This window comes from Hirundo rustica, chromosome 13 (genome assembly GCF_015227805.2).
Source record: "Hirundo rustica isolate bHirRus1 chromosome 13, bHirRus1.pri.v3, whole genome shotgun sequence".
NCBI lineage: Eukaryota > Metazoa > Chordata > Aves > Passeriformes > Hirundinidae > Hirundo > Hirundo rustica.
This window is the reverse complement of record NC_053462.1, coordinates 18,267,061-18,294,694: the sequence shown is the minus strand read 5'-3', so window position 1 is coordinate 18,294,694 and position 27,634 is coordinate 18,267,061. Positions and strand designations below refer to the sequence as shown.

General features: G+C 46.4%; 1 protein-coding gene across 9 annotated transcripts in view; it reads left to right on the top strand.

Moving 5' to 3' along the window:
* Window positions 1–27,634, top strand: part of MEGF11 (multiple EGF like domains 11) — a 261,527-nt gene that overhangs the window by 148,168 nt on the left and 85,725 nt on the right. For all 9 annotated transcript variants that reach the window (XR_009208315.1, XR_009208314.1, XM_040077847.2 and 6 more), the window contains 3 exons: window positions 14,912–15,158; window positions 17,091–17,211; window positions 23,530–23,666. Coding sequence is in view for 7 of the 9 variants with exons in the window: in XM_040077847.2 (XP_039933781.1) it covers window positions 14,912–15,158; window positions 17,091–17,211; window positions 23,530–23,666 (505 nt within the window). In the remaining 2 variants the exon portion in view is untranslated. The remainder of the gene's footprint in view (window positions 1–14,911; window positions 15,159–17,090; window positions 17,212–23,529; window positions 23,667–27,634) is intronic.

Here is a 27,634-nt window from a genome sequence, read left to right as displayed (position 1 = left end):
CAGGATTTTATGTAATTGGGTTTTTTCCTTCTTTTAACCTATCTCAGTGTTCTTTTCCTACATAACTCTATGTCCTTGTTTCCTCCTACCCTTTGTGGTTTCCCTTTTTCTGTCTAATATTTTCCATGCCTCGTTTTCTTCCCCCTGTTCTTCTTGCACGCATGAAGGCAGGAAAGTGCAGGATTACTTTGGGTCTTCCTACTCCTGTGTTTTGCTCAGCCAAAGCCAAATATTTTCTCTGAGTTTTCACACCTGTGAAAGATAGGAGGGAAGAAAGGTTTGGGTAAACGTGTGACAGGTCACTTCTGGTTAACATAATGTTCTTTTAGTAATCATTGGAGGTAAAGTGGGGCCGTGTTGTTCAACCTGGAGAGGAGGAGGCTCCAGGGAGAGCTCAGAGCCCCTGGCAGGGCCTAAAGGGGCTCCAGGAGAGCTGCAGAGGGACTGGGGACAAGGGCTGGAAGGACAGGACCCAGGGAATGGCTTCCAGTGCCAGAGGGCAGGGCTGGATGGGAGATTGGGAAGGGATTCTGGGCTGGGAGGGTGGGGAGCCCTGGCACAGGTGCCCAGAGAAGCTGTGGCTGCCCCTGGATCCCTGGAGGTGTCCAAAGCCAGGCTGGATGGGGCTTGGAGCAGCCTGGGACAGTGGAAGGTGTCCCTGCCCATGGCCTGGGGATGGATGATCTTTAAGCTCCTTTCCAACCCAAACCATTCCAGGAGTTTATGATCTCATTTGTACAGCTTTTCTAGTCCTAAACCTGCTTTTTAAGGTGTTTTACAATAACAGTATTTCATTGGCGCGTTTTTCCAAGACCAGTCAAAAGTAAGAGCAAATAAAAACGTCTGTAGTTTAAAAGCCAGGACAGATTGAGTGGTTTGCACAAGAATCAGGAAAAGCAGAGTTGTTAAAAGTCCCAATCCCAAAGACTTACGGCCGTGTCTCGGGCGGGCTCAGCGAGCTGCCAGCTTGGACCTGCCCGACAATGGAGAGCAGACGGAGGCAGGAGGATCCATCCACTATATCTGAGCACAACTGTTGAGTACCTTCAAACTGAGCTGTAAAACCTGGGCATCAATAAAGGCCTTTACAGCACTCGTGTAAATAGTGTAAAATAAGGAGGATGTACTCGAGCAGTCAGAACCTGAGAGGGGAATTCTGGCAGCTGTGCTCGTGGTGAGTTGTGCTCCCAAAGGGAAGTAATAAAGAGCTCCCTGAAGGAAAATGGTCCCATAATTGAGACTTGGAAAACAAGGACTTGGATCGACAGCTTCAAAGCTTTTTTACTACGATTCCACCTGGCAGGATTTTGTGGGCAGCAGCTCGGCGCTCTGTTGCCAGGACAAACCTGAGGATAAATCAGGTTATAAGGCTACACTGGGAAAACACTGGGGAAAAAAACCAAAAGTGGTGTCTTTTGCTTTCCTTTCACTGGGCCGTAGATCGAGGCTGTAATTAGAGTCTCTGCTTTATGAATCTTTGTCGCAGCATTTGTCACATGTCACGGCTGTGGCCCTGCTCCACCACGGGTCCTGTTGCCATAAGTGAGATATAAAGAGTCATCAGTGGCTCCTCTGAAACTGCAGGGCAGGCAGGAGCAGGTGCAAGGTTATCTCTCAAGGTGTAGCCATGATGAGCTACAATTACTGGGTTTTTTTCAGAAGCTTTGAAGATGGAATTAGTCAGCTTATGCATAAAAGTGCTTGTTGTTTCTTGGCAGTCAAGTGGTGTTTTGATTTTTAATGAAATTCACAGTATTTGCATGATGAGGTTATAATTATTTTTAAGTCCATGGGTCTAAGAATAAGCCTGAAGTCTTTTGGCTGATTCAAGGAAAAGTAACACCTAGAAATCTGTGTTCACCTCTGACACGTTTAAAAACTTGAAAAAAAATATCATTATCACCTGTAAATTGTTGATTGTAGAACCCTTCTTTTAAAAGCGTACAGAAACGGACACCAAAGTTGGAATAATGGAATCCTTCCCCAGACTGCTGTCAGAAAGTTGGCTTTAGCTCTTTGCACAGCTCCCCTTGCATTCCTAGGAAGGAGCAGGGAGCAGGACATTGCTTTCAACAATGACCATTGGTGGCCACAGCCGCCACAGCTGGGAATTGAGAGATTTTTCTATGCACTTGCTAAAAAAAGTGTTGCTCTGTTGCTTCCAGCTCCATTCAGCTGCTGCCAAGGAGCTGTTCCATGATGCACTGACCTGCTGGGTCCAGGAATCACAAAGGTGTGAGATTGACTCTGGAAGGAGCTGATTGAATTGCCATGTTTACTGCAATTTCTCAACAATTTCCTTGCTTTTCTAGCAAATTCAAAAGGTTAAAAATGCAGATTTTTAAAATTATGTGCACCTGTGTTCTCAAGTCTCAGTGGGAAGTCACCTTCTTCAGCTTTTAAGTGCAGAGACCCAATAATTTCCACTACTTTGATCCTGATCCCCCAGTTTAATTTTCTGTGTGCCTTTCAAGAGTCGAGGATGATTCTTGGGCTTATAATGTTGCTTTCAATCTTCCTTCTCTCAGATCTGCCTAGGAATGAGTGAAATGAGTCAACAGTAGAGGTTTTTTTAAGCCTTCTTCAAGTTTTACACCAGCTCCCTGACAGAAAATGTCAAAATTCTTTTAGTGTGACAGAAATTAAGGATGTGCCAAACAGAGGAGTCTGCATAGATGGGAGTTGCAGAACAATAAAGAATTTACATTTGCTGGCTGTGAGGTCTCTATAAGGGCAAGTCCTTCGGGTGCAATATGAACTTAACTCACTTACTTGTAACAATTTTAATTAACAAATACTTGAAGAAGCTCCAGAAGTCTCTGTTTGTGGAGTTTTACTGCCTTTTGGATCCCTTGCCTTGCGAAAAATTCCAATTGTGCAAGCCTGGCAATCAGCAGGGAAACAAAACCTACCAGGTCCCAGCACAGCCTGTGGAAAATTCTGCAGCAAATATTGTGTAACTTGGGTTTGGTTTGTTAGAGACGCAGTGAGGGAGAGGATCAGCACAGGTCTGTAAGGAACACTGCCAGGGTGAAGGGGGAGGGAAGCAAATGGAGAGAAACAAACCTGAAGAATCCCAGATTTCCTTAAAGAGAGTGGTGGAGCTGGGACCTGGAAAAGCAGGAGGGAGAATCCCAGGGAGTGTCACTCAGTGGCCCAGCAGTGGCTGAGCAGGATGGAGAGGCTGAGTCTCTTCCCCAGGATGTTCAAGTCCTGCACCAGCCACATCCCACCACAGCTGGCATCCCAGGGATGCTCCTTGTACCAACCTTCCACCTTTTAAACACTCCTATTGATGAGGAACAGAAAAAAATCCTTTATGAATTAATCTCTGTATACATTAAAGAGTCATTTTTCATCTGTTTAATTCAGCACAGGATTGTAAATGCAGTGGAAAAATACTCTAAGGTACTTAGAGCATAAATTTACACCTTAGATCTTGGAGCTGTCCTATCTCAGCGCTATCACTTCCTTTCTGGAGAGTTTTGTAGTTTAATGTAATTTACTGTCTCAGTTTCCCTTCTATGAGGTGGTGATTAAATACATTTTCCACTCATAGATGGACTCTGAGGATAAATCAGTGTTTGCATGGGACTCTGGTGATGGCGGCAATTCTGTCAGATGTGCGAAACCACATTTACATCCCTACAGACCCTACATGTTCTGATCTTACTGCACAGTTTAGAGCCCAAATAGTTGCATATTGTCACTTTTCTGTTACACTAGCATACTTTGGATTTTATTTAGTGATGTACTCTGAATAATTAATCACTCAACTAATAATTATCCATTCCAAATAAAACGACTTGATTACTAAGCCTGATGAAGAAAATCCAGCCAGGAAAGAACCCTTTCAAAAACAACAACATTCTGCAGATATCCTTAATATTTAAAGAGTGAGCTATATTTAGTAAATTCTTCTGAAGCAGGGGGAGAGGAACGGATGCTAATTTCCTGTGTCATCAGATTTGTGCTTGTGTGTCAGCAGCATTCCTAAATCACCACCTACCACCCAGTGCCCATCCTCACAGGCAGCAGGGATATCCAGCATTTCCCGGGGTGGTTCCTGCTGTGGGCTCGTGCCTCCTGCTCATGGATTATTTCATGTTTGGGGGGTTCGGTGCTTGCTCTGCTCAGTTGTTCTGCAGGGAGCAGGCCACCCTTCTTAGCCAAGGAAACAGCAAAGCTCTGGAATCATTTTCCAGATGGCACTCACTTAACCCACGGAGGCCAGCCCCTATCAGAGATGATTACAGATGATGGGAAGAAATTCCCTGGCTGCAAAGGGCACGGGGGGAGCCCGAGGTGCTGCTGATGGCACCGTGCAGCGTGGCCAGTGACAATTTAGGTGATGGTCTCATCAGACAACCTCTTTTTCCCTGTGATTTTTTTAAGGTACATCTCTGCTGCCAGAGGAGGATGTAGGGATCTGAACCTTGAAGGGAGTCTGGCATTTAAAAACTTTAATGGACGGGCGCTGTGCTCTCTTCCAGCAAAATCCTGTTCAATTCCCTGCTGCCACCCAGCCAGGAAGTCACACGTGTGTGTTTTGCTTTTTCCTTGTCAGTTATCACTAAAAAAGAGAGAAATTAAATTAATGCAGAACTGTTCCACAGTTCCTCGGACTGCAGCTGAACCTGCAGGAACTCACTCCCCGGGTCTGGGAAGTGGAGCTGCTGAGTGGATTTTCCTGGTTCCGTGAGGCTGACCCATGGATAATGCTGCAGGCACAAACAGGTTGTTTGTAAACAACAGGGAAAAACATGTGGAGTGATGATTTAGTGTTTCTGCCTGCCTGACACTTGATGGCTTAATGCAGGAATCCACAATGGGGAAACTGTTCCGAAAGCACCGGCTTCCATATGGCTGGGATTTTGTCAAAACATTTCAGCTCAGTACACCCATAACTGATTGTGAGCATGAACAGTTTTGATCAGCCTGTTTTTCAGAATGTAAAACAGTTTAAGGATTGTCTGTTTTTAACATCATAACAAAAAAGTTTCACTTCCCAGTTTAGAGCAAGTTCTGCTTTAGAAACTGGCATTAATTTACGCTTCTGTGAACAACATTGGAACATGTTGGGAAGTCAAAATAAAATATCAAGGTTTAGACATCCAATCTCAATAATTTATGAGACAAGACTTTCTCCTCCTGCCTGGCTCTCCAGGAGGACACCTGAGCCCCTCTGGTGGGCAGAGGGAGCTGTGGGGACCCAGGCAGCGGTGCTGAATGCTCTGCCCAGTGCTCTGCTCGCTGAGGCTGCTCTGCTCTCTCAGCATTTGCATCCTAAAGAGGTGGTGCAGGAGAGCTGCAGCACTGGTGCAGTCTGAGGAGCTGCTCTAGGGACATTGGAATTTTTCTGGCATGAACCTCTCCCGATGCTGGGCTCTGTGTCCTCTGCCTTTCCCAACACACCCAGGCTTTGGCTCCTGGTGTTTCAGCTGTGCAGTATTTATCTGCCTCGTGATTATCTCTTTATTAAAAGCACATCCCACATCTCCGTGCCTGAGTGATGTGAAAAGACAGTGTAATACTCCAGTATTTCAGTATTTTTGCTATTCTTTTTCTCGCCAGTAGTTTCAGACTTGCTGTTTTCTGTTGGTAAATATCAGAAAGGTTTTGCAGAGACTGTGCTGAGTCTCACGATGTGTTTCAATGAGTGAACGTTCCAGTTTTTACCGGGTCACACAGGCCAAGGCTTTTTCACAAAACTCTTTCTTTTCCTGTGCCTCAAAGGGACATTACTATTAATGGTTTATAAGAGAAAGACAGCAGTGTATTTAAGATATCTTGAAGACATTAGGTAACATTAAAGAGCCATGTGAAGGTTCAAGTATGCCTGGGAGAAAAGAGAATAGCAAGTAGCTGGTGTGGATACCTGCACACAGCTTTTTGCAGGCCTTTGAACTCTTTTAGGTATAAAAGACACCCCTTTTTCAAAGCCATTGGACTTTCTGGTGCTCTAATTCTCTCTGAATGTCTGTAAGTAACACAATCCACACTAGAAAAGTTAAGATTTTTCCTAGTTTCAGTTGCTGGGGCAGAACATCCTTTAAGTTAATATTGTTTGGCTGAAGAACAGTGCACAGGTGACCCAGTGATGGGACAAGGGAAAGAGGTTTTAAACTAAAAGAGGAGATTTTGCTTAGATGGTAGGAAGGAATTCTGCCCTGGGAGGGTGAGGAGGTGCCCAGAGAAGCTGTGGCTGCCCCTGGTTCCCTGGAAGTGTCCAAGGCCAGGCTGGACAGGGCTTGGAGCTGCCTGGGACAGTGGAAGGTGTCCCTGCCGTGGAAGAGGGTGAAACAGGTTTTTTAAGATCCCTCCTACCCAAACCCCTCCAGGATTCCATGATTAGTCATTAGGAGGGAATTGTAGCAAAGAGAATAGGCAGTTCTTTTTACTCTCCAGCTACACTGCTGGAAATAAAAGCAAATACTACAGTTCACAGTGTTTACTTCGCGTTTCAATATCAACACCATAAAATAAATTGCTTATTGACCATCTTAAAAATGACTGATGAGTCAGGGCTGCAGGTTATGTTATGCATGAAGGATGTGCTTATCCATCCCCTTGAAGAGGAAACTTTATGGTACAAATTGAAGCTGCTGAGGTGGAAACAGTATTTTTTCCATATCCATGTCTTGATTTTCCCCACTGCTCAGCCAGCCCTGGTCAGCAAATCCGGATCTCAATTCTGCTCCCTTTGCTCAGCAGCTGCAAGAGAAGGGAAGGACAAGGAGGAGGAACATTCCTCTAGCCCTTGTTGTAGCGACAAGAAGCTTTTCTCCTTTAAGCACTGCTTTAACTGCAAATAAAGAGATATTGCCTATCTGGCAAAACATCAGCAGGGTGACCTTCCACAAGGCGGGGTTTATGCACTGTGAAAAACGAGCTGAGCACATCTCCAGAGCTCGGGCAGGCAGCCTTGGTCCTGCCCCATCCTCTGCACTCGCACAGGCTGGAGAGGGGGCTCCAGGGGTTGGATCAGGTTGCTTTCCACGTGCTGGATCCCTCGGGTGAAGGATGAAGTTGTCCTGAAGCTGCAGGAGCTGGGGGAGGATGTGGCTGAAGCACAGGCAGCCTGGGCAGCCTCCTGCAGCTCGCAGGGTCTGCTGCAAACTGCGTCATGGGCAGCTGGGATTGCAGAACCGAGGGGGCTTTGCTGCCTGCTGCTCCCACAGCTGCCTTGGCTGTTTATTTAGATCACTTAGAGCAGGGAGAAGCCCGTGTGGATATTGCATGTGGCTTTTTCACACCAGGCATCAAAGGCCTCTCTGAGCATCTCTGCTGCCACCACCCCGGAGCCCCTCCAGCACTAATCTCTTGAGGGCTGCATCTCCTCCCTGTCCCTGTCCCGCAGTGGTTTAGGCATATCCGGTGTATTTCTACCCCTTCTTGCAGGCAAAACTGATTTTACTTCTCTGCAGAGGCATTACCAGAAAATTTCATTACCTAGTCAATGAAAACATCTAAAGTCCATTACAGATGTTGAGAGAGAGGATGTTTTACCCAGTTGGAAGACGGAATCTGGAAGTAAGTTACTTGCAGATATTATTATTACAAGCCTGTCCTAGACAATAATAATGAAGTATTGATGGAAGTTTTGCCAGAGCAAAGACTGCTGGGTTTCATACAGAGGAAAGATAGTATCTTCATTTAGTTTTATTAGACTCTTGATACTCTGCCCATGTATTTTTTAATTCACCACAGTAAAATTCTAATTAAAGAACAGACTTTGCCTCCCATTAATATGGCACTAAAAAAAAAACAACCCAACATTTTAAAGAATGCAGCATCTTCTCCACAAAAATTATAATGAGAAGACAAGCTGCCGGTGTCGTATAGAATGTTGTCGCTCCCTTATGAAGCGTTTCATGATTTTAAGTTCCTTGTAAGATCCAGGGTGTCAGTAGAGTTAAAGGCTCATTAAACAGAGCAGTAATTTCTACAAAAAGAAATAGGAAATATTCTCAGGGTTTTTTTAATGTTCTAATTTTCACTTCTTTTGAAGCGTCTGTCAAAATAACTCATAGTAGAAATTTTGTAAGCGCCACACTTCGAGATCTGTCAGGAGTGGAAGTTTTTTCTTCCCTTTTGCTGCTTCCAAAATATATTGAGTTCATTACAGGATTTGATGAGGCTGACATCCAAATACTTAACTTTTCTCTGACTTGGAGTGATTTTGTTTTCGTTCATCCAAAAGACAAACCTCCAGCCAGGCAATTGCTGTAAGCGTTCTACAGAATACCGTAGGAATGTTCTTTAAACAAGAATTACCTTGGAAAGCAAATGTTTCCTCAGAGGATACTAAATAAACTGCAGGGTCTCTAAAGTGCTGAGCCTGAGTTAGGTACCACATGTTGGAGAGTCAGTGACTAATGAGCTCATCATCCCAGATTAAATCAGGGCCCAAATCAGCCACATGTTCCGTATCTGATTCAGAGCAGGAATTTCAGGGAGAATCAGCAAAATCTTTCTTGAAGGATGAAAATCTGTTCTCCTGTCCTTAAGAAAGGAAAAAAAACCACCTTAAACACAAAATGAGATTGATTTCCTCCTATGAGTAATAATTTATTCATCTTGGGAAAAATCAGCTGATGTTCCCTTCCCAACTTCCCATTTCCATTTCTACCTGATGAAGACTGATCCAGAACTGGGAGGAGGAGACTGATTGCAAGTCCTGCCAGCCTCAGATTAGCCCCAGGGCTTCTCCTTTTGGGTGGATACACAAATGCATATTTACATATGCTAAATACATTCTCTGGGCAGTCTTAGAGTTGTAAACACTGAGACTGGCATTTTCTTCATTATAATTGTGTGAGCTGTGACTGAAAGTCTGGCTTTGGAGATAAAAGGAACCCAGGTTTGGGAACCTTAAGGCTGCAAATCTACAAGCTCAGAAGTCAGCAAGTGCCAGGGTACCCTGTGCTCATATAATTAAAGAAAATATCATCATTCATAGGCTCAAGTACCAAATTATTGCTGTCCTTCCAACCTTTACTCTGACATTTTATTTTTGTGACACCAACTCCATAAGTCAGATGTCTTACCTTCATGGGATGCTCCCCGTTTGGTTTGGGGAAACAAATGAAAGCAAATGGAGAAAATGGAAAATCTCTTGGAGAGTGTCATCAGGCTGATGTTCACCAGCAGGGACAGAGCAACGCCCTGACATGTGGGTGATGGACTGAGAGCACGGGGCTGTCACCCTCCCCCAGTTACTGCGCAGAGATTCAGCAGCCAGGGGCCCGTGGCTGCTCCCAGGAAAAACTGTAAGAGGAGTCCTGCTGAGGCCCTGAAGTCTTTCATTTCAGATTGCTTTAATAGGGTTGGACTCTTTGAGGAAGGTAGGCAATGAGTTATCCAGGGGTGCCGCTGAGTGTCTGCAAATTGCATTTTTTATAGTTTGATTGAGTACAGGTGAATTTTCACTGGGGACACTACTGGGTGTGGGACAGTGGAAGGTGTCCCAGCTGGTGAAGTCATGGAATGGGAATGTTGGTCTGTAAGCATTTGGAAGAACATTTTTGAAGGGCACTTCTGGAAATCTGGGTTATTTTGAGTGTTACTAACACGTGTTAGATGTTCCAAGGGTGATCAGACTTGTGAGACAGAGGTTTTTTGGGTTAGAAGCCAGCAGATCAGCAGGTGATTTGTCAGTGGCCTGGCTCATGCCTTTAGCAGTGTGTTGGTGTCACTTGAGGGGCTCAGCGCTGCTCAGAGCCAACGCAAAGCGCTGGAAGTGTCGCTGCAGGGAATTCCCTCTTCATGGACCTTGTTCCAAACCTATTGCCTGGCTGCTGTTTGCAGAGGTGTTGAGCTGTCCAGAAGGATTTGTGTTTGTGCAGGGAGCAGACACAGCTCAACACAGCGCTGTAATTCTCCTGCTCAATAAAGTGCAGGGGATAAAAACCTTATTGATTATTTTAAATTTTCCTTCATTACAGTCCAGTGTATGTTTTACCTTTTGCTGTTTCTTTACCTGCTTTGCATTAGCTGGGTCAACCATTTGATTCTAAAACTGAATTAGACAAAAAAAAAACCCACCCAGAGCTAAGCTCACATTTCACCTCGATTTGTATGCATAGAATCATTTTACAACGGTACAGTTACATTAAGAGGAAAATCTAGTCCTAATTTCAAAGTAAATTCTAAAATAATCTCTCTTAAACCATGTCCTCCTGGATTTAATAAGTTAATTTTATTTCCTGTTTGCATTTATAAGGGCTAGTATCTCATTTAAACATTACAAACCGAGCTTGGAAATATTCCAGAATATTGATTATTGAATATGAGCACGCTCTGTGCTTTAGCAAATTTGCAGAAAGCTTCTTTAAAGTGTGAATTAATTGAAGTTCCCCAGCAGCCCAATCTGGTCCTGAGTCCTTGGGCCAAGGCAGTCAGCCACTGGGGTTTTTTTCAGCTGTGCTTTGTGCAGGGTGTTTGTGAACATCCCACTGACTCTGCAGACCTGCAATACACAAAGGGTTAGAAAAGAACCACGGGGAGGCTGATGCTGATGAGAACAGAATAAACTCAGACCTTGAGACCACAGGTTGTGGTGCTGCTGCGATAGGTAGAATTTCATAGTAATAATGTGCAGTGATGGAAAAGCTCTGGAACAGCGCTTTTGACTCTCTCTTGTTGGGATAAGTCACTCCATAAATGTCACCCCTTCCTTGGGAGTCCTTTTGTTCATCTGGTGCCTTTTCCAACTCCCGTGTTTGCTTCCTTGTGTGTGACTTGTGCTGCTGCAGTGGGCACTGGGTGTCTCCATTGACCCTGAACACAGCAATTCCCTGCTCATTCCTGCGGGGGTAATCAGCCCTTCCCACGTGTCCTCAGCGTTATTTACCAGCACACGGCTGAGAACAGCAGAAACATTTCCTCACTGCAGGAGTGGTTAAGCACTGGAACAGGCTCCTCAGGGAAGTGGTGGAGTCACCATCCCTGGCAGGGTTCAAAGACAGATGCGGCACTTCAGGATGTGGTTTAGTAGGCACGGGGGTGTTCGGTTGAAAGTTGGACTTGGTGATCTCTGAGGTCTTTTCCAGCCTTAACGATTCTGTGATTTGAAGATTCTACATGCAGAGCCTGCGGGAATTAGCCCTCACTTCAGGAAGGAATTGAGGTTTCAGTGTGGGAGTGGGGTTGGCAAGAGGAGGAAAAGCCTTGGTGCTGCCCTGAGCAGTCTCCATCGAGGGGAGAATCCCTCTCTTGTCTCAGCATGCTGTGCACGGCACTGTGACTGTGCTTGGGCACCCAGCCTCATCCCTTACAGAGCCACACTCATTTTTGCTGGTGACAGTTCATCTCCAGCCATATTTCCAAAAGTTAAAAAGTGAGGAAGTTAGCACGTTTGCCAGGGAATGTGGGCACGTACCTGAAATACAGCGTCTCCCTTCAATGCAGCATCTCCCAGGAGAACAGGGGCTGTTTCAGACTCATCCCTCACGGTATTGGCATCCCCACATGCAGCTAAGGGGAGCATTTGTACCTCCCTGACATCACCTGTCCCAGGTTGCTCTCCTTATTGATGAGCTGGTTAAAGTCTCTGTATCATTTTGACATTTTTAATGGCATCTGCATTTACAGCGGAGCGCTCGTGTGAGCTTTAATCAGCTCTCTGTTCACACGTTGTCGTGTTATTATTTATCTCTATTACAGTAACACACTGAGGCAGTCAACAAGAGCAGCATCAGACTGTGCTAGGTTGGGGCTGGGGTTTGAACTGGTCTCTCCTTGCCCATGGGAGAACTTGCTGGTGGTCCCAAAGTGCAGCAGGATCCCCTGGCTCTGAGCCCGCTCTGCTCTCTGTGTCTGTCCCAGAACCTGGAGTCACTGTCACACACCAGCCAGGATTTGCCACACTGATGTACTGAGAAAAAATTCCTTTTGGTTGCTGAAGTCTTTTGTTTCTTCTGTTTTATAATTTTCTTCCAGGAGCTCCTGGATCCAAGTCCTGCAGCCAGTTACACACTCAAGTCTCACAGCTGAGTGAGCCTGCTGAGCTCAGTGCAGTTAATTGTATGAATAATTACTTGGGGTTTAGCTTATCATCCCTGTATCTACCGTGGTAAAGGTACAGAAGTGCCCACGGTGCAGATCTCAGAGTTATCATTAGATCATTATATAAATATCACATCATGTTCCAATGAAATGACTCCACAGTCACTGGAGTCACTGCAGTATGGGACTAGAGGAAAGGGGAAACCAACAGGAACTGATAAACTTGGAGCAGCAAAGATCTTATTTTCATGTGAGGTTACTGCGGTGTAAAATCAGGTGAGGATGAACTTTCATTATCCAAATTTTACACTGGCACATTGCACAGGGAGGAAGCAAGCATGTGACCAAATACTGATTGTAAATAAGTGTTCAGACGGGATGGGCTTACAGAAAAGGAGCTGTGTTTGGGGCAGGCACTGTTCAGTTGAAATAAGATGCTTGAACTAATGATGGGAAATGGTTTTCCCTCCCTACAAATGGTTTTCTTTTTCTTCACTTTCTTTCAAAGTGAAAAACACAAACCCAGCAGACAAATCGGATGCTTGGAGCACCCACCTGAGACATGAAAGAGCAAGGATAGAATCGTATCTTCTAATGAGTGTTATTTATTCATATTAGGGAAATTAATTGCAACTGGAGCTGTATCAGCTCAGAACAAGGCAGAGTCTGCAGTTGGGGCTCTGATGTGAGGTGTGGGAATGTAGGAATCAATCCCCAGAGCACCCAGGGTGCAGTTTGATCCCTGAACTCCAGTTTCCTGTGCTGAGGGACATCAGCTGTGCTTGTGTGGTTCAGATTTGTGTCCTTTGCGGAGGTGCAGAACTGCATCCCTTGATGTTCAAGTTGTGCAGAAAACAAATCAGTGTTTCTGGAACAGAAATTGCTGGGGAGCTCCAGCAGCTTTGCTCCCTGCCCCAAAAGGCTCACACAGCCTTAGCAAGTGTCTGTGTGAAATAAAGATGGATCATCTCTTCCCACAGATTCTCAGTAATAATTTAAGTCTTATAAAGAGTAAGATTTTGTTTGCTTGGCTCCCAGTGGTGTTAGAGAGGAACTCTCATCCCTGTTTACAGCTGTGGGGGAAGTGAGGCACAGCAATAAACGATGGGGGGCGAGGCACGAGTGGGACCGTGCACTGGGGTACTTGGGGTGCTCTGCTCCCTGCAGGACACGAAACCTCTGCACCTGCATCCTCTAACACCCTGCAGATGGTTTGGAGACCTCGGAATTGTCTTCTGGGGTTTCATTCAGCTTTTAACACTTGCTCAAGAAACACAATTTTGTAAACTGGCAATCAGCAGTGCAAATTAACTAAGAGCTGTCTTCTTTTTCTGCTGGATATCCTCACACTGACCAATGAGTATCCTCCTTCTCAAAATGAAGGGTAATAAATAAAAATATTGCCAAAATTAATGGATAGAGGCAGTTTTCCAGTGTGGGTTTATAGCCAAGTACTGTAGAGGGAGTGGGCTATGAAATTTCTAGGACAAAAGCACCAGGCTTAAGTGAGCTTCACATTTACCTCGCTAATCCTGGCAACAGATCCAGGGCTGAGAAGCAGCGCGTGTCACCTGGGATTAATTCCCATGTTTGCAAACACAAATAGTTTGTGAAGACAGCCCTGTTGCTGGGATTCCACTCCCCTCTCCTGCCTGGCAGTGGGATTTACACCACTGGCAGGAGGGTTGGTGGTGAAATTGAAACCAGCCCTGAGCACAGCCAGCTGTACCTGGAAAGCCATCAGCAACTGTCCTTCCTGCTCTGAATAGGGTGAGGATTTTCTGTCCTCGCCGCAGCTCTGGTGAAAGGCTGCTAAGCAGAGGGTAGAGCTGCTGGAGAAATCCTTTGTTTTTCCTGCTGACTTTTTGCTGAGGAAACCTTGACCCCAGGTGTTTGCTTGAGCTCTGCTCAGTGCATGCAGCTCAGAGGTGTTGTACAGGTGTTGTTTTGATAGCAAACCAGGATAAACTGTTCCTGTAAGGCTGATTTCCCTCTCCCAACCTCCACGTGGTCTTCAAGAGAAGGGATCAGGCAGGATTGTCACATGAAGGGTTCTCCCTGTGCCTTAATGCATTCCATAGGGAACCTCCTCTCCATCAGTGGCCAAGGGTTTGAGGTCCTTCTCTGTCGCTGTTATTAGCAGAGGAATTACCTGATATATTCTCTCCATACCTTCATCCCTGAGCCTGGGCAGCCTCAGGATGTCCTGTCTCCAGTGTTAGTTCCTTTCCTCCCATCTATTTAGTCCAGACAACAAAACGAACTCACTAAATAAATCAGAAAAACAACACCAAGGAGAAAGCTTTCTGTGGATTATCTTGTATGTTATCTTATGGGAACATAACAAACAAACAATATTTGATGACATTATTAAATCGACAGGATTTGCTTGGCAACACCACCTGCCATTAAGTGCGCTGCAGGCAGGATGTGACCCTCTGCATCTAATTCCACTATAAATTCATCCCTTCCAGCAATCTAAAAGCACTAAGAAACAGGATATTAAAAGATTTCGGGCCTGATCCAATAAGGTGTTAAACAAGTCCTCAACTTTAGGTTTAACAGTGGTGCCACTGTGTCCTGGCACCATAAAGCTGGGTTGGGGGGAAGATGTTGAAGCTGGGTCTGGGGTGAAGATGCTGAACTTGGGTCTGGGGGGAAGATGTTGAACCTGGGTCGGGGGGGGAAGGATGTTGAGCCTGGATAAGGGGTTGGATGCTGAAGCTGAGGCAGGGGCTGGATGCCGAACCTGGGACTGGGGGCGGGCAGATGCTCAAGCCGGGTCAGCAGGCGCAGTTTGGTATCGGGAGCTCCTTTGGAAGGCTCCGGCCGAGGTGCTCTCGGGGCTGTGGGGTGAGGCAGCCCCGCGCCCGCTCCTGGGTAACTCCGCGTGTGTCCGCAGGCTGCGACAGCGAGCACTGGGGACCCCACTGCAGCAACCGCTGCCAGTGCCAGAACGAAGCGCTCTGCAACCCCATCACGGGAGCCTGCGTGTGCGCCGACGGCTTCCGCGGCTGGCGCTGCGAGGAGCTCTGCGAGCCGGGCACCTACGGCAAGGGCTGCCACTTCCAGTGCCAGTGCCACCACGGGGCCACCTGCGACCACCAGACCGGCGAGTGCCACTGCGCGCCCGGATACACCGGAGTGTTGTGAGTGCGGCAGCGCCGGGCTCCCCTGGACTGGCGGGGTCCGGCCGCGTTTATCGCCGTGAGGAATCGGCTGGATTTACACCCTGCTGTACACTGGCCTTTGGAGAGAGCGGGGAGAGGGATTTCAGAGAGAAAGAGCGAAGGGAACCTCTGTTCTTGCCGTTGGTTATACCTGTGTCCCTGGAGGAGCCTTCCAGAGAGCTGCAGAGGGACTTAGGAGTGATAGAGCAAAGGGTGATGGCTTTAAACTGCCCGAGGGATATCGATGGGATATTGGGAAGGAATTGTTCCCTGTGAGGGTGGGCAGGCCCTGGCACAGCTGCCCAGAGAAGCTGTGGCTGTCCCTGGATCCCTGGAAGTGCCCAAGGCCAGGCTGGACAGGGTTTGAAGCGCCCTGGGATAGCGGAAGGTGTCCCTGCCATAGCAGGGGGTTGGATCTGGCTTCAATGTCTCTTCCAACCCAAACCGTTCTGGAGTTCTATGATTCCATGCTATTAAAATAAAATATAGTGCTAAAATAAGCTTAAAAATCATTTATATTTTCCAGCTTGTGCAACAACTCTACCTGTTCCTAATTTCAGAATGCGAATACAATCCAAATTACAGTGAGTTTTGAAAAGCAGGCAGACTCTCCTCATTAGCAGTCCAGTGCAGCATCAAATGGGACTTTTCCATCCCCAAATTATTTGACTTTCAATCTAACTGAGAAAGCATTGCTGTTAACTATATCAGCTTAGTATCTAGGGGGTAAATTTTAAGCACAGAGAGCAGGGATTTAGCGGTGTGACTCCTATTAACTTTAACGAGAATCGTGTCGCTAAATCCCCATCCGCCACACGGAAAGTTTACCAGTAGGATTCACAAAATCTGCATATTAATTTTAGGACAGCAAGCAATAGTTTCTTGTTTAAAATTGCCCACAGTGTAACATCAGTTCTCATTAGAGATCTTTCAGTAGTTTCAGAAGTAATTATGTTTTTCAGAATTATTTAAGTGGAAAGAAGAATTTAGTCACTGAATTTGGTTGTAGATCTATTGTAGGTGAGTTCATACTTTTGTAGTCTATTATTATTTGTTGACCTGCGTGAGGGGGAAGGTAAAAAATAAGGACAGAGTTAACCCCCATAAATAAGTGATAGGCCTTGTGAATATTTTATTTAGTACCTGATTTCCTCCTAGACTTGTGACCTCAGTTGTGGAAGCACTCACTGCTAAGGACTGTGCTTGCTCTGGGGAGTGCTCCCCTGTCAGTTCTCATCAGGGGCAGCCCCTGAGCTTGTAGGAACATCCTCATCACAGGGCAGTCAGTTAAGGGGTGTTAAACCTTCTGTGGTTTCAGAACCTCCATGCTGAAAGCTCTGATGTGCAGATGTAGGAGACGTTGGAGTTTGCAGGGATCACCCTCACAATGCCCCCCACGAGTACTGAGAGAGACTCGATGAGCTTAAATAGCCTTTAAATGATGTTGAGTCCTTGCCAGTCCATTATACACTGCAAATGTTAACATTCAGTAGTGACTGGAGAAATTTCCAGCATTTTAATCCCATCCTTTTATTCTGTTTGCGGCTTCTTTTATTGCCATGTCATAGAATTCACATCGAAGGCTTCATCCTGCGACTCGTATTTTCCTGGGCTATTTGAAGGGTTATGGGCCGTCCCGTTGAGCTGGGTGGGATTTGGTGCATGCATAAAGGTTACACACATGCATCAGCCTTACGGGGTTGGCACATAAACAACCACGGCACATAAACAACCCCAGCAGGGATAAAAGGAATCTCAGCTAATTGGCAGCGCCAGCTGAGCCTTACCGAGGTTCCATCATTTCCGTGAGGGCTCCCGTGATGATCCGTGTTGTGGGTTTTCCTCATTTACTGTTTCCTGTAAGTCCATTAAAACGATCTCTTTGTTTTGTGTCCTTCTCTCTCCCCAAAGCTGTGAGGAGCTGTGTCCCCCCGGCAGCCACGGAGCCCAGTGCGAGCTGCGCTGCCCCTGCCAGAACGGGGGCGTTTGTCACCACGTCACTGGGGAGTGCTCGTGTCCTGCTGGATGGATGGTGGGTACTGCTCATCCTCCCCGGGCCCTGCCGTGGGTGCTCGCTGCTCGCTGTCTCAGCTGGGCTCCGACCATCCCCACCTTTGCTGGGTGTGCACTGCTGCACAGACAGGCCACCGGTTTGGGACCTGCCACCTTCCCTGGAAGTGCTCCAGAAACCTCTGGGTGTGGCACCTGGGCACAGGGCTTGGTGGTGGGCTTGGCAGTGCAGGGGGAATGGTTGGACTCCATCATCCTGGAAGGCTTTTCCGGCCTCGTTCTGTGATTCTCTGACTGGCTGGTGCCATCACAGAGTTTAAAAACAGCAGCATGCCACGAGACAAGAGAGTTATTTGTGAGCTCCAGTTACCTGGAATATTCCCTGCAGCCTTGGGCAGTGCCCTCACACAGGACAGAGAACTCAGAGAGCTGAGCATTGTCAGAGGCACAAAGTGTCGTGTTCCACTTCAGGGGAGAGGGAGAAGCCAGAGCTGAGCTTAGGGCACAGCTCAGTGTCAGTGTCTGTCCTTGCCCAGTGTCTGTCCTTGCCCAGTGTCTGTCCTTGCCCCGTGTCTGTCCTTGCCCAGTGTCTGTCCTTCCTCAATGTCTGTCCTTGCCCAGTGTCTGTCCTTGCCCAGTGTCTGTCCTTGCCCCATGTCTGTCCTTGCCCAGTGTCTGTCCTTCCTCAATGTCTGTCCTTGCCCCGTGTCTGTCCTTCCTCAATGTCTGTCCTTGCCCAGTGTCTGTCCTTGCTCAGTGTCTGTCCTTGCCCCATGTCTGTCCTTCCTCAATGTCTGTCCTTGCCCAGTGTCTGTCCTTGCCCAGTGTCTGTCCTTGCTCAGTGTCTGTCCTTGCCCAGTGTCTGTCCTTGCCCAGTGTCTGTCCTTGCCCAGTGTCTGTCCTTCCTCAATGTCTGTCCTTGCCCAGTGTCTGTCCTTGCCCAGTGTCTGTCCTTGCCCCATGTCTGTCCTTGCCCAGTGTCTGTCCTTGCCCAGTGTCTGTCCTTGCCCCGTGTCTGTCCTTGCCCCGTGTCTGTCCTTGCCCAGTGTCTGTCCTTGCTCAATGTCTGTCCTTGCTCAGTGTCTGTCCTTGCCCAGTGTCTGTCCTTCCTCAATGTCTGTCCTTGCTCAATGTCTGTCCTTGCCCAGTGTCTCTCCTTGCCCAGTGTCTGTCCTTGCCCAGTGTCTCTCCTTGCCCAGTGTCTGTCCTTGCCCAGTGTCTCTCCTTGCCCAGTGTCTCTCCTTGCTCAGTGTCTGTCCTTGCCCAGTGTCTGTCCTTGCCCCATGTCTGTCCTTGCCCAGTGTCTCTCCTTGCCCCGTGTCTGTCCTTGCCCAGTGTCTGTCCTTGCCCCGTGTCTGTCCTTCCTCAGTGTCTGTCCTTGCCCAGTGTCTGTCCTTACTCAGTGCCTGTCCTTACTCAGTGCCTGTCCTTGCCCCATGTCTGTCCTTCCTCAGTGTCTCTCCTTGCCCAGTGTCTGTCCTTGCCCAGTGTCTGTCCTTGCTCAGTGTCTGTCCTTGCCCAGTGTCTGTCCTTGCCCCGTGTCTGTCCTTGCCCAGTGTCTGTCCTTGCCCAGTGTCTGTCCTTGCTCAGTGTCTGTCCTTCCTCAATGTCTGTCCTTGCCCAGTGTCTGTCCTTGCCCCGTGTCTGTCCTTCCTCAATGTCTGTCCTTGCCCAGTGTCTGTCCTTGCCCAGTGTCTGTCCTTGCTCAGTGCCTGTCCTTGCCCCGTGTCTGTCCTTGCTCAGTGTCTGTCCTTGCCCAGTGTCTGTCCTTGCCCAGTGTCTGTCCTTACTCAGTGCCTGTCCTTGCTCAGGCACCACAGCCCTTGATTGCCAGAGATTTGCTTGCACTGCAGAGAGACAGCTCCCCTAACCTTTAACCCTTCGTGTCAGGAAAGCAAGGCCAAGCATTTTCAAAGTCCTCAACTTTATCAATAATGTAATAATGAGCTCTCTTGGGCCGTGCCAAGTCTCGACGGCCTTCATCCCATTTAGCTGTACTCAACTTCCTGGCATTTTTCCTCTATCTGACAATTGGTCTCTTGGCAAAGTTGCTGGATTTTAAAGCGTGCAAGTACTCTGAATTTTTATTTTTACGTGGAAGGCCCTGCAGATCATCACACAACTGTAACTTCTGATGAGGACCCTCAACCTGTTCAATCTTACAAAAGCTAAGAGAGAGATTTATGTTCCTTTCCATTTGTACATCAACTGCTTTGAGTTCAAAAGTACCGGCTATGAGATGCTGCTGTACATCAGCAATGTGGGACAACATTGCTGTCCATAAGTTTTGGTGAAAATATCTCTAACTGGAGAGCTGGAATCTCTCTAGCACCACCTCTCATGGCAAGGGTGGTGTTGAGGTGGTTCCATTTCAAATGACAAAGGCAAAACTTGTCAGAAATATGAACATGGCCCCTTGCCCACGCCTGGCAATCAGTGGTGGCAAAGAAAAGTTCTTTCCTTGAGTGCTGGAGCATTAGGAAAGCAATTCACTTTTTTTTTTTTTTTTTTTTTTTTTTTTTTTTTTTTTTTTTTTTTTTGGGCCTATCAGTTCTTTCTGGCACTATCCCTTAAGAAGTGATCAATAAAGTGATTCACATAAAAATATTACTTTTTTTATCCCTCCTCCTGCACGCCAAGATTTCTCGGGATCTGAGTTGTTTTGCTCTCTTATTCCTTACTTGCATTTTATCAAGAATTTTCTCTTCTTTTTCAAAGTTAAAACATCACTAAACAAATAAGAATATCAGAATAGAACAGGAATTTTTAGATGTCTTTTAGGATGCAGCACAGACCCTAAGAAGAACCAGAGCACTGCACAGCAGCTGTGGTTGTATTCTGGCCCAGTCCTGCCCGATTCCTTACAGCCTGGAGCTCCTTTTATGCATTTTTAGGAGCCCAGAGAGACTTTTCTGAAAACTGTATTGTTGGCTGCTCTGTCCCTGGAGGAACCCTAGAGTTAACAATTGATGTTTGAAACAAGCACAACTGAAAATTGAAGAGAGAGATCAAGTATTCTGCAGAAAGAAACTGAAATTATAAGTAAAAGCACTCAGCTTGTAAATGTTGAGATTTTAAGTATAAAGGGTCTCTCCAGGGTTTTAATGAAAAGCTGGTAATTCAGTGTACAGAGAGGGATAAAAAGTATGTTTTCATGCTATATTTTTAACTCTTGGTGGTTGGAAAGGTTTGGGAAGTGAGACATGAGGGGGCTGTAAACGAGCAGGCGAAATGGGAATGCTAGACAGCGTTCGTTTTATTTCACACTGCGGATTTCTGTGACACCAGGAATTTTACTTGCTGATTTTGAGGCCTGAGACTGCACATATATATTGAATATACCACATTTTGGAAGGAGAGAATTCTCCCTAGATTTATACAAGTGCAAATCTACTTGGACTTTACTGCTGCTGGATGAGCTGCAACTTTTATCCTTTCCTAGGCTGCCTTATTACCAGGAGCTCAGCTCCCTCAGGGTTTGGTGGGATGGGGAAGTGACTTTTAAAGGAGGAAGTTCTGTTGTTCTGAGGTTCTTCCTTGGATTTGCCAGCTTCAAAGCTTGGTTGGTTTATGACTTGTCATTTCTTTCCTCCCACCGGCGCCGAATCTCCCAGCAGCACGAGTTCTGTGGACGGTGTCCTGTGGGATTTTACTGCCCCATGGGTTCCTCAGCAGGGGGATGGTGGCCAACAGCCTCTGTTGTAGAGCAGCCAAGAGAACGTGGCATCTCACAGCGTTGGGCTTTTTCCACTTCTGCGCCTTTGTGGCTGTGGAGTTTATGGGTGGCTGCTTTAGGGCCTCATTAACAATTTACAGGTTTAATTCTATACATCTTTCTCATTTGCAATATTAAATTCTCCAAGCGCTCTCAGGAAGTGGGGAGAGACGTTAATTTAGCATTTGCAGCGCTTCTCAGAAGCCCTTTTGAAGGACTGGATCGCTGTGCTCAGGAAAGCAGCGATATTTCCCGGCGTGACAGAACATTTGTCACTGGCAACTCCCCCTGCTTGGCCCCAGACCCCCTTCCCAAGGCATCCTGGTAATAGAGCACATTCTGCTCATCACTCCTCTCTTATTGATTCTGGGCATCCTGAAGCATCATTTGTATTTTTGTCTATTTTTCTTTCTGTTATGGATTTTAAACGTGGGGGTGTCTAAGAAAATGGAGAGGAAAAAAACCATATCTTTCCTGTTCTACAAAATAGAGCAAACAATGTCAAAAGCAGAAGCTGATGAGATCAGGGCCTTAAAAAAGGTGCTGATGGGGTGAACTTTGCTGATTAGATGTATAAGCAGCAGGAAATGTTGGTCTGACATTTGATCCTCTAGAGAGGGATGTTTTGAATTCCCTTAGTACATATTAATGCGAAAAGTTACAGCTAAAGATTCTCTTGGCTCTGGGGGGATGCATCCCAGAGTATTGCTTTCTCATCATTTGTTGATAGAAATCCTGTTCCTTTTGAGACATGAAGGGAGAAAGTATTTATTATCAAGATGAATGGACACTTAGGTTTTCAGATATATAGTGTTGTGTATTACTCAAGTCCAGAGACACCAGTTTTTAACACTGGTAATCTGAAAGTTCTTGAACTGGGGCCAACCTGCCTGTTTTACAGCCAAGGAGCAACATAGCTCTGGTTGGGAAAGGCTCAAAGTGGCTGTTTTATGGTGACATTGAAGAGCTGCCTCTTCACTTTGGGCTGTTGATACAGCTAAACTTCCCAAGCCCCGAGGAGTGAAAGCAGCCATTATATTCCTGGTTTATATTTTGAATAAGTTGTGTCTGATATGTGCTTTGTTCAAAACCCAGAGCCCCCGGGGCTTGGTTAGGGAAACAGAGAAATTAAACCCAAATAATCCTGTGGGCAGACGCTGTTTTCTGTCTCACACTGGGCACTGTGGTGGCACTGGCAGCAGCACCACTTGCTGCAGATGCCAAACATTTTCCATTATAGGACCACAACTTCAGATCCCAGCTCTGCCAGACTTGTTTTGGCTGAAGTTTCTCAGCTGGATGCCAGCCTCGGGCTTTATATTTGCTCCCAGGGAGAAAAACATTCATACAACTTCTAAGAAAGTCTAGGGAAATCCTTGTAAGGCCTTGATACTTGGCAGGGACATTATGGGATACCTGGGGGGAAACCACCTGAGTCTGGCAGGTAAATTCTGTAAAACCCCACAGGAGGGTGAGCATTCCCTGCCTTGGGGCTAACACTGGAGCAGGGATTACCTGGGGCAGCTTTACCTGGGAGCAGTGCCAGGGGGCACAGCAGGGCCAGTCTGGCTTTGCTTCGCTCCCAGGGCTGGTTGAGCAGGGAGGGGAAGCAGGAAACAGCTCCGAGATGAGCATTTGGAGAAGATTAAAAGGGAGGCTGCAGCAGGGATTTGGAATAGACTGGAATAAAGGGGCAGGAAAGCAGAGCTTGGAGCACAAAATGGGATGTGGAGTTGAGGCAGATCAGGGAGTGAGATGTGGCTCCAAGGCGGGGGATAAGGAGCTGGGAGGATGCTGGATGCTGCGTGCTGTCACTGTTCAGGGATTGGGCAGATATTCCACTGCAAAATTCCTTCTTCTGGCCAGAAGGCTTCTGCATTGCTGATGTGGGGACTCACACAGCTTCCGTGCCATCACTGAGGGCTTTCTGCAGCTGTCCTGATCCTCATTCCCATCCTGCCCCTCCGTGGCTTTCCCAAAGCTCTGGCAGATCCATTCTGTGCTGCTTTGAGAGGTGGATGTGGGGCTGGGGAGGGCAGAGGGAGCAGAGTGCAGGCTGTGAAGGGCAGTACAGGAATCTCCAGCCGCTGGGTGGGGTTGGATGAGTGAGACTGGCAGGAGAGGAGAGAGGAGAGCAGAGACCATCCCAGACCATCCAAGCCAGCACAGCTACACCCTCCCTTTCCAGCAATCCCTTCCTTCCCAAACCTCCTCTGAGCAGCGTGTGGCCGGCAGCTTTTCAGACTCTCCATTTCACAAAATCCCCAGGAGCACACGAGCGGCTTTGTAAACTTCTCCGGTTGCCTTTAACTTCTCCCACATCTTCATGTGGCTGCTCAAGGGGCAGTGCAAGCCCAGCTGCAGTTTGTGGGGGAGATCCAAGGCAGAGGGTTCTCCATGAACGTGCAGTGGTGAGAAAAATCCCTCCTGGAGTCGGGCCAGGCTGGCATTTACTGCGATAGTGGAGTTTTCAGACTCTCTTTAGCACATCTTATCAGATAAAATATTGCTGCTACACTCACATCTAGTTTTAGCAAGAAGGACAATAAAATTCCAAGCTGCATAGGGAAATTTATTGCATTATGAATGTTGACTGAAATATTGCTCTTTCTGCAACCTCACCAGGGGCTGGTGTGTGCACAGCCGTGTCCTCCTGGAACCTTTGGAATTAACTGCAGCCAGGACTGCCCGTGTCACAACGGAGGACACTGCGACCCCGTGACAGGAAAATGCCTGTGTACAGCTGGCTATATAGGAGACAGGTAAAAATCAACCCCCAAAGCTTTTCATTTTAACCACGGACTGCCAATATTTATATCCCTTCTAGGACAATCTTCCTCCCTGAAAAATGGTGTTATGTTTCTATTGCTCCAATTAGGTTCATCCTTCTGCAGCACTTCAAGCAGTATAAATGTGGTGATGTTATTACTTTTTATTGGCAATGCTCTCCATTTACAGGGGTTTTTAATATAACTTTTAAAATTTAATGGATTAAATTTAATTTAGATATTTACAGTGATAAATTTAATAGAGAGCATTACATGTTTACAAGATATGTAAATGAACTATCTTTATACAAATTAATATCCTCAAGAGTAAGCAATGCAGCAGTTTAATGTCTCCTTCATTCCTCTGTGCTGCTGTAGCACTGATCCATCTCAGCCACCAGCAAAAGGTGATAAATCCTCCAAATTTATAAACGAGAGCCTTCACCCATGAATCGATCAGAGCAGATGATAATATTGTTTTCCCAAGGTGTCACGGATTCAGCAAAATGACTGCACAGCAAAGTCAGTGAGGGGTTGCAGCACGTGCTGCCTTAGCCTCCAGCCAATCCTGGCCACCAGAGGCTGGGAAGTGCAGCTAAAGCAGCTCTCAGGAGCACTTTGCATGGGGCTGTGGCATCGGGGTTTGCAGAGATGCACAGCTCACCAGTGGATGTTGTGCTAAAGCGCTTTCTCCTCCATGTTCCTTTTTTTAATAGCTCTATACCGACGTATGCTACAATTATATTTTTATGTGACAAAGCTCATTAGAATTTCTCATCTCTGAATAATCAGCAGGTCGTTGTAGCACAGACACCCAACCCTCAGCCCTGTGGGTGGGTCAGAAGGCTGCTCCTTCCCTGTTTCTATTTTATGGACAGTTATAATTGGAGGGGGCTCTGGAGTTTATGTCAGGATTTGCATAGGGTTGAACATGGAGGAAAAACTAATTATTTCCAAGTGATTTAGAGGAGAAGACATCAGTGTGCCTCTCTTCCCCATTCTCCATCTGGAGACTGTTTCCAGATAATTCCCGTTTCTCTTTCTCTCTTTGTGGAGACTTTTCCACTGAAGGAGGCAGCTGTTCAGCCTGGGCCTTTGTGGGGGTGGCCACAGTGGAATCCCGAGCTGCTCCCAGCACTGGCCACGCTGGGGAAGGCTGACAGAGCCTCTCTTGCTCTCCTCATTTGGTTCTTGCACACCCTGATGGGTTCCTGGCTGTAGATGAATCAGTCCAATCAAGTGTTGGAGCCTGCAGCCTGCATCCCTGTTGGGGATGAGGAAAATGGGTGGGAAGAGGATTTTACTGCTGGTTGCCCTTGGAGAGGAGCTGGAGAAGGCAGCTCAGGGAGAGACCAGGCAGAGGAGGCACCTCAGGAGCTCACAGGGATTGTCCTTGAGCAGAGGGAGGGTGGACTCATGAGATCTGTACCTGGAGAAAAGTGAGAGAGATTTGGACTCCAAAGTGAGATGTAAGCTTGGGAAGGGAGACAGTAAAAAAAACCAAGGCAGAATCAGTTGGGAGAAGTGGAAAAGAAGAGAGGGAATGTCACATTCTGGACCTGCATCCAAGCAAAATCCTTGGGAATGGCTCAGCTTCCCCATCCCAGAGCAGGGAAAAAAAAGACACCGAGGGGAGAGGCAGGAGAGCAGAAATGCAGGTGTGTGAAAGGATGAATGTGAACAGGATTGAAAAGGTAAACAGGCAGTAAGGAAAATGGGGTAAAACTGGATTAGCCCAGAAATTCCCACCTTTCCAACGGGTTCCTGGAAAGTTAAAACACTTTCATCTCTCAGCCTTTAATCCCCCTTCCATAAGGGAAGGAAAACAAACCTCAGGCCTTTGTATCCAGCTGCAGTTCTGCTTGCTTGGGCTGGCAGCCCTGGTTTGTACTGGTTTGTACTGGTTTGTACTGGTTTGTACTGGTTTGTACTGGTTTGTACTGGTTTGTTCTGAGCATACACCTACCTCACCTGCCTGGGGAGCCACTGATTTCAGTGAGGGATGAGATCTTTGAGGAGTCTGAATGGATTTCCTTGCTTTTGTGTTCCCACCACAGGGACAATGGGGCAGCTCCAGGGTAGCTCAGTTCTGTTTCACCCTCTGCATCTCCTGCAGCTGTTGCAGTGTCACAGCAAGAAGGAGAATCTGCTGCACAACAAAACACCGCTTGCTTTAACGTTTTGCAAAGCATTGAAAAAAAAAATCTTCTTAGTAATGACAGATGCTGTGAATAACAGCAATAAAGACATAAATACATTTTACCTACTATCATCTTAAAATTGTCAATAAGTACTATATAATGCTACAGTTCATTGTCGTGAGCAGAAGATAATAACACAGAGTTAGATAAATGTCTGTGGAGATGAAATGGTCAATAAAGGTCTGTGTGAATGTAATTGCCACACTTTTGTTCCCTACCTGTTTTCCAAGAGTGGCACTGCACTAAATCTCTAGGAAATTGGCAGCACTGTTAATAACGGCAGGATGCTTTGTGCTCGCTGAAACGACTGGATTTGTCATGGAAATGTGTGTTTTACAAACTGGAAAGGAATAATAGCAGAGGCACAGTTAGAAGCTGAGAATGGAGAGTTTCAGGATTCAGGGAAAAGTGAACATGCTGGTTCAGCTTCGTTTTCCATATTGCCCTTAAATCGAAAGATTGGATCTTAACAGAATAAATCTCACATTTATTAGAACTGTATGGGCAGATTTACTCTCCCGTTGTTGTGTTTGTACTCCTTTATCTCTGATCTCCAGGTTAGTGCATGCGTGGCTTTTCATATTTGTGCTACATAAACGTGATCACCGTTTCAAAACAAAGAGGACAGCCTAAAAAACTTTGCAGCATTATTCCTTAAAAAAAGAAAATTGTGGGAGGAAATGTAGGGGCATGTACTAAGTTCATCTGTTAAGCAGGCTGTCTTCTGTTTAATATTTTGTGAAATTGCTTCCATTAATTCTACAGGTGACAGCCATATTATCCTATCCCAACCCAAATAATTATGGTACATATTAAAGTTCAGTGGATATTATAATACGAATTCTCCCCAGACAGGCAGAAAGCAATGTAAATTAAACAAGAAACATAACTAGGGCTTAGCAGCTCATTTTGTAATTTAATTGAACAATGTATTTGGTTGTTAATGGTGCTATGGACACATTAGATTGATATGTTGCAAAGGAAAAATGTTTAAGTAGAAAGCTAATTCCTGCTGTGATTATTCTCATGTTCCAGAGGAGTCATTATTAGTATTCTTTGTATAAAATTCATTAGCGGTAGCTGCTTGATCTCCAAATAAATAAGTTGGTTAAATTGTTAGTAGAAAAAGGCTAATTATGTAAATGGATTAGGTCGTCAATATTTCATTTCCAGATGCTTTTCTCCCTGCTAGGTAATGCTTCATCTTCTATAAATACAGAATGATACAGTGCACTATTGACTGAGGATTCACCCCGTGGAGCTCCGAGCTCTCCTGCTCGCTCAGGGTCTGTGCAGCAGCGGGGACGTGAGGAGCTGCATTGTTCCTCCTTGCATTTCATTTGCTGGGAGTGTTCCAGCCCCACTGTTCCCGTTCTTTGCTGCCTCTTTCCTTTGCAGCTGAACCCCCTGAGAGCAGCAGGACTCTCTCTCTCTGGTGCCTCTCCAGACTCTTTCCCTTTTTGTCCCAAACTCCTCTCACTTTGGGTCTCACATGAACTCCTCAACTCAGATTTGCAACCAGCAACTGCGCTGGTGCCTGCTGGAATTAAATCACCAGCCAGGCCTTTTGCTGTGTTCATTTATTTTTAGTAAAACGTGATAATCTGAGCCTGCAGAAGTAATGCCCTTCTTATATACTGCCTGTGTTCGTTGCAGTTTTGCCTGGCTTGCATCGCACATTAATCTTTTATTACTGATCATTATATTAACTCTCACCTGCCAGCTGTGAAATGACCTGCAGAAAGACATTTAACAATTGCC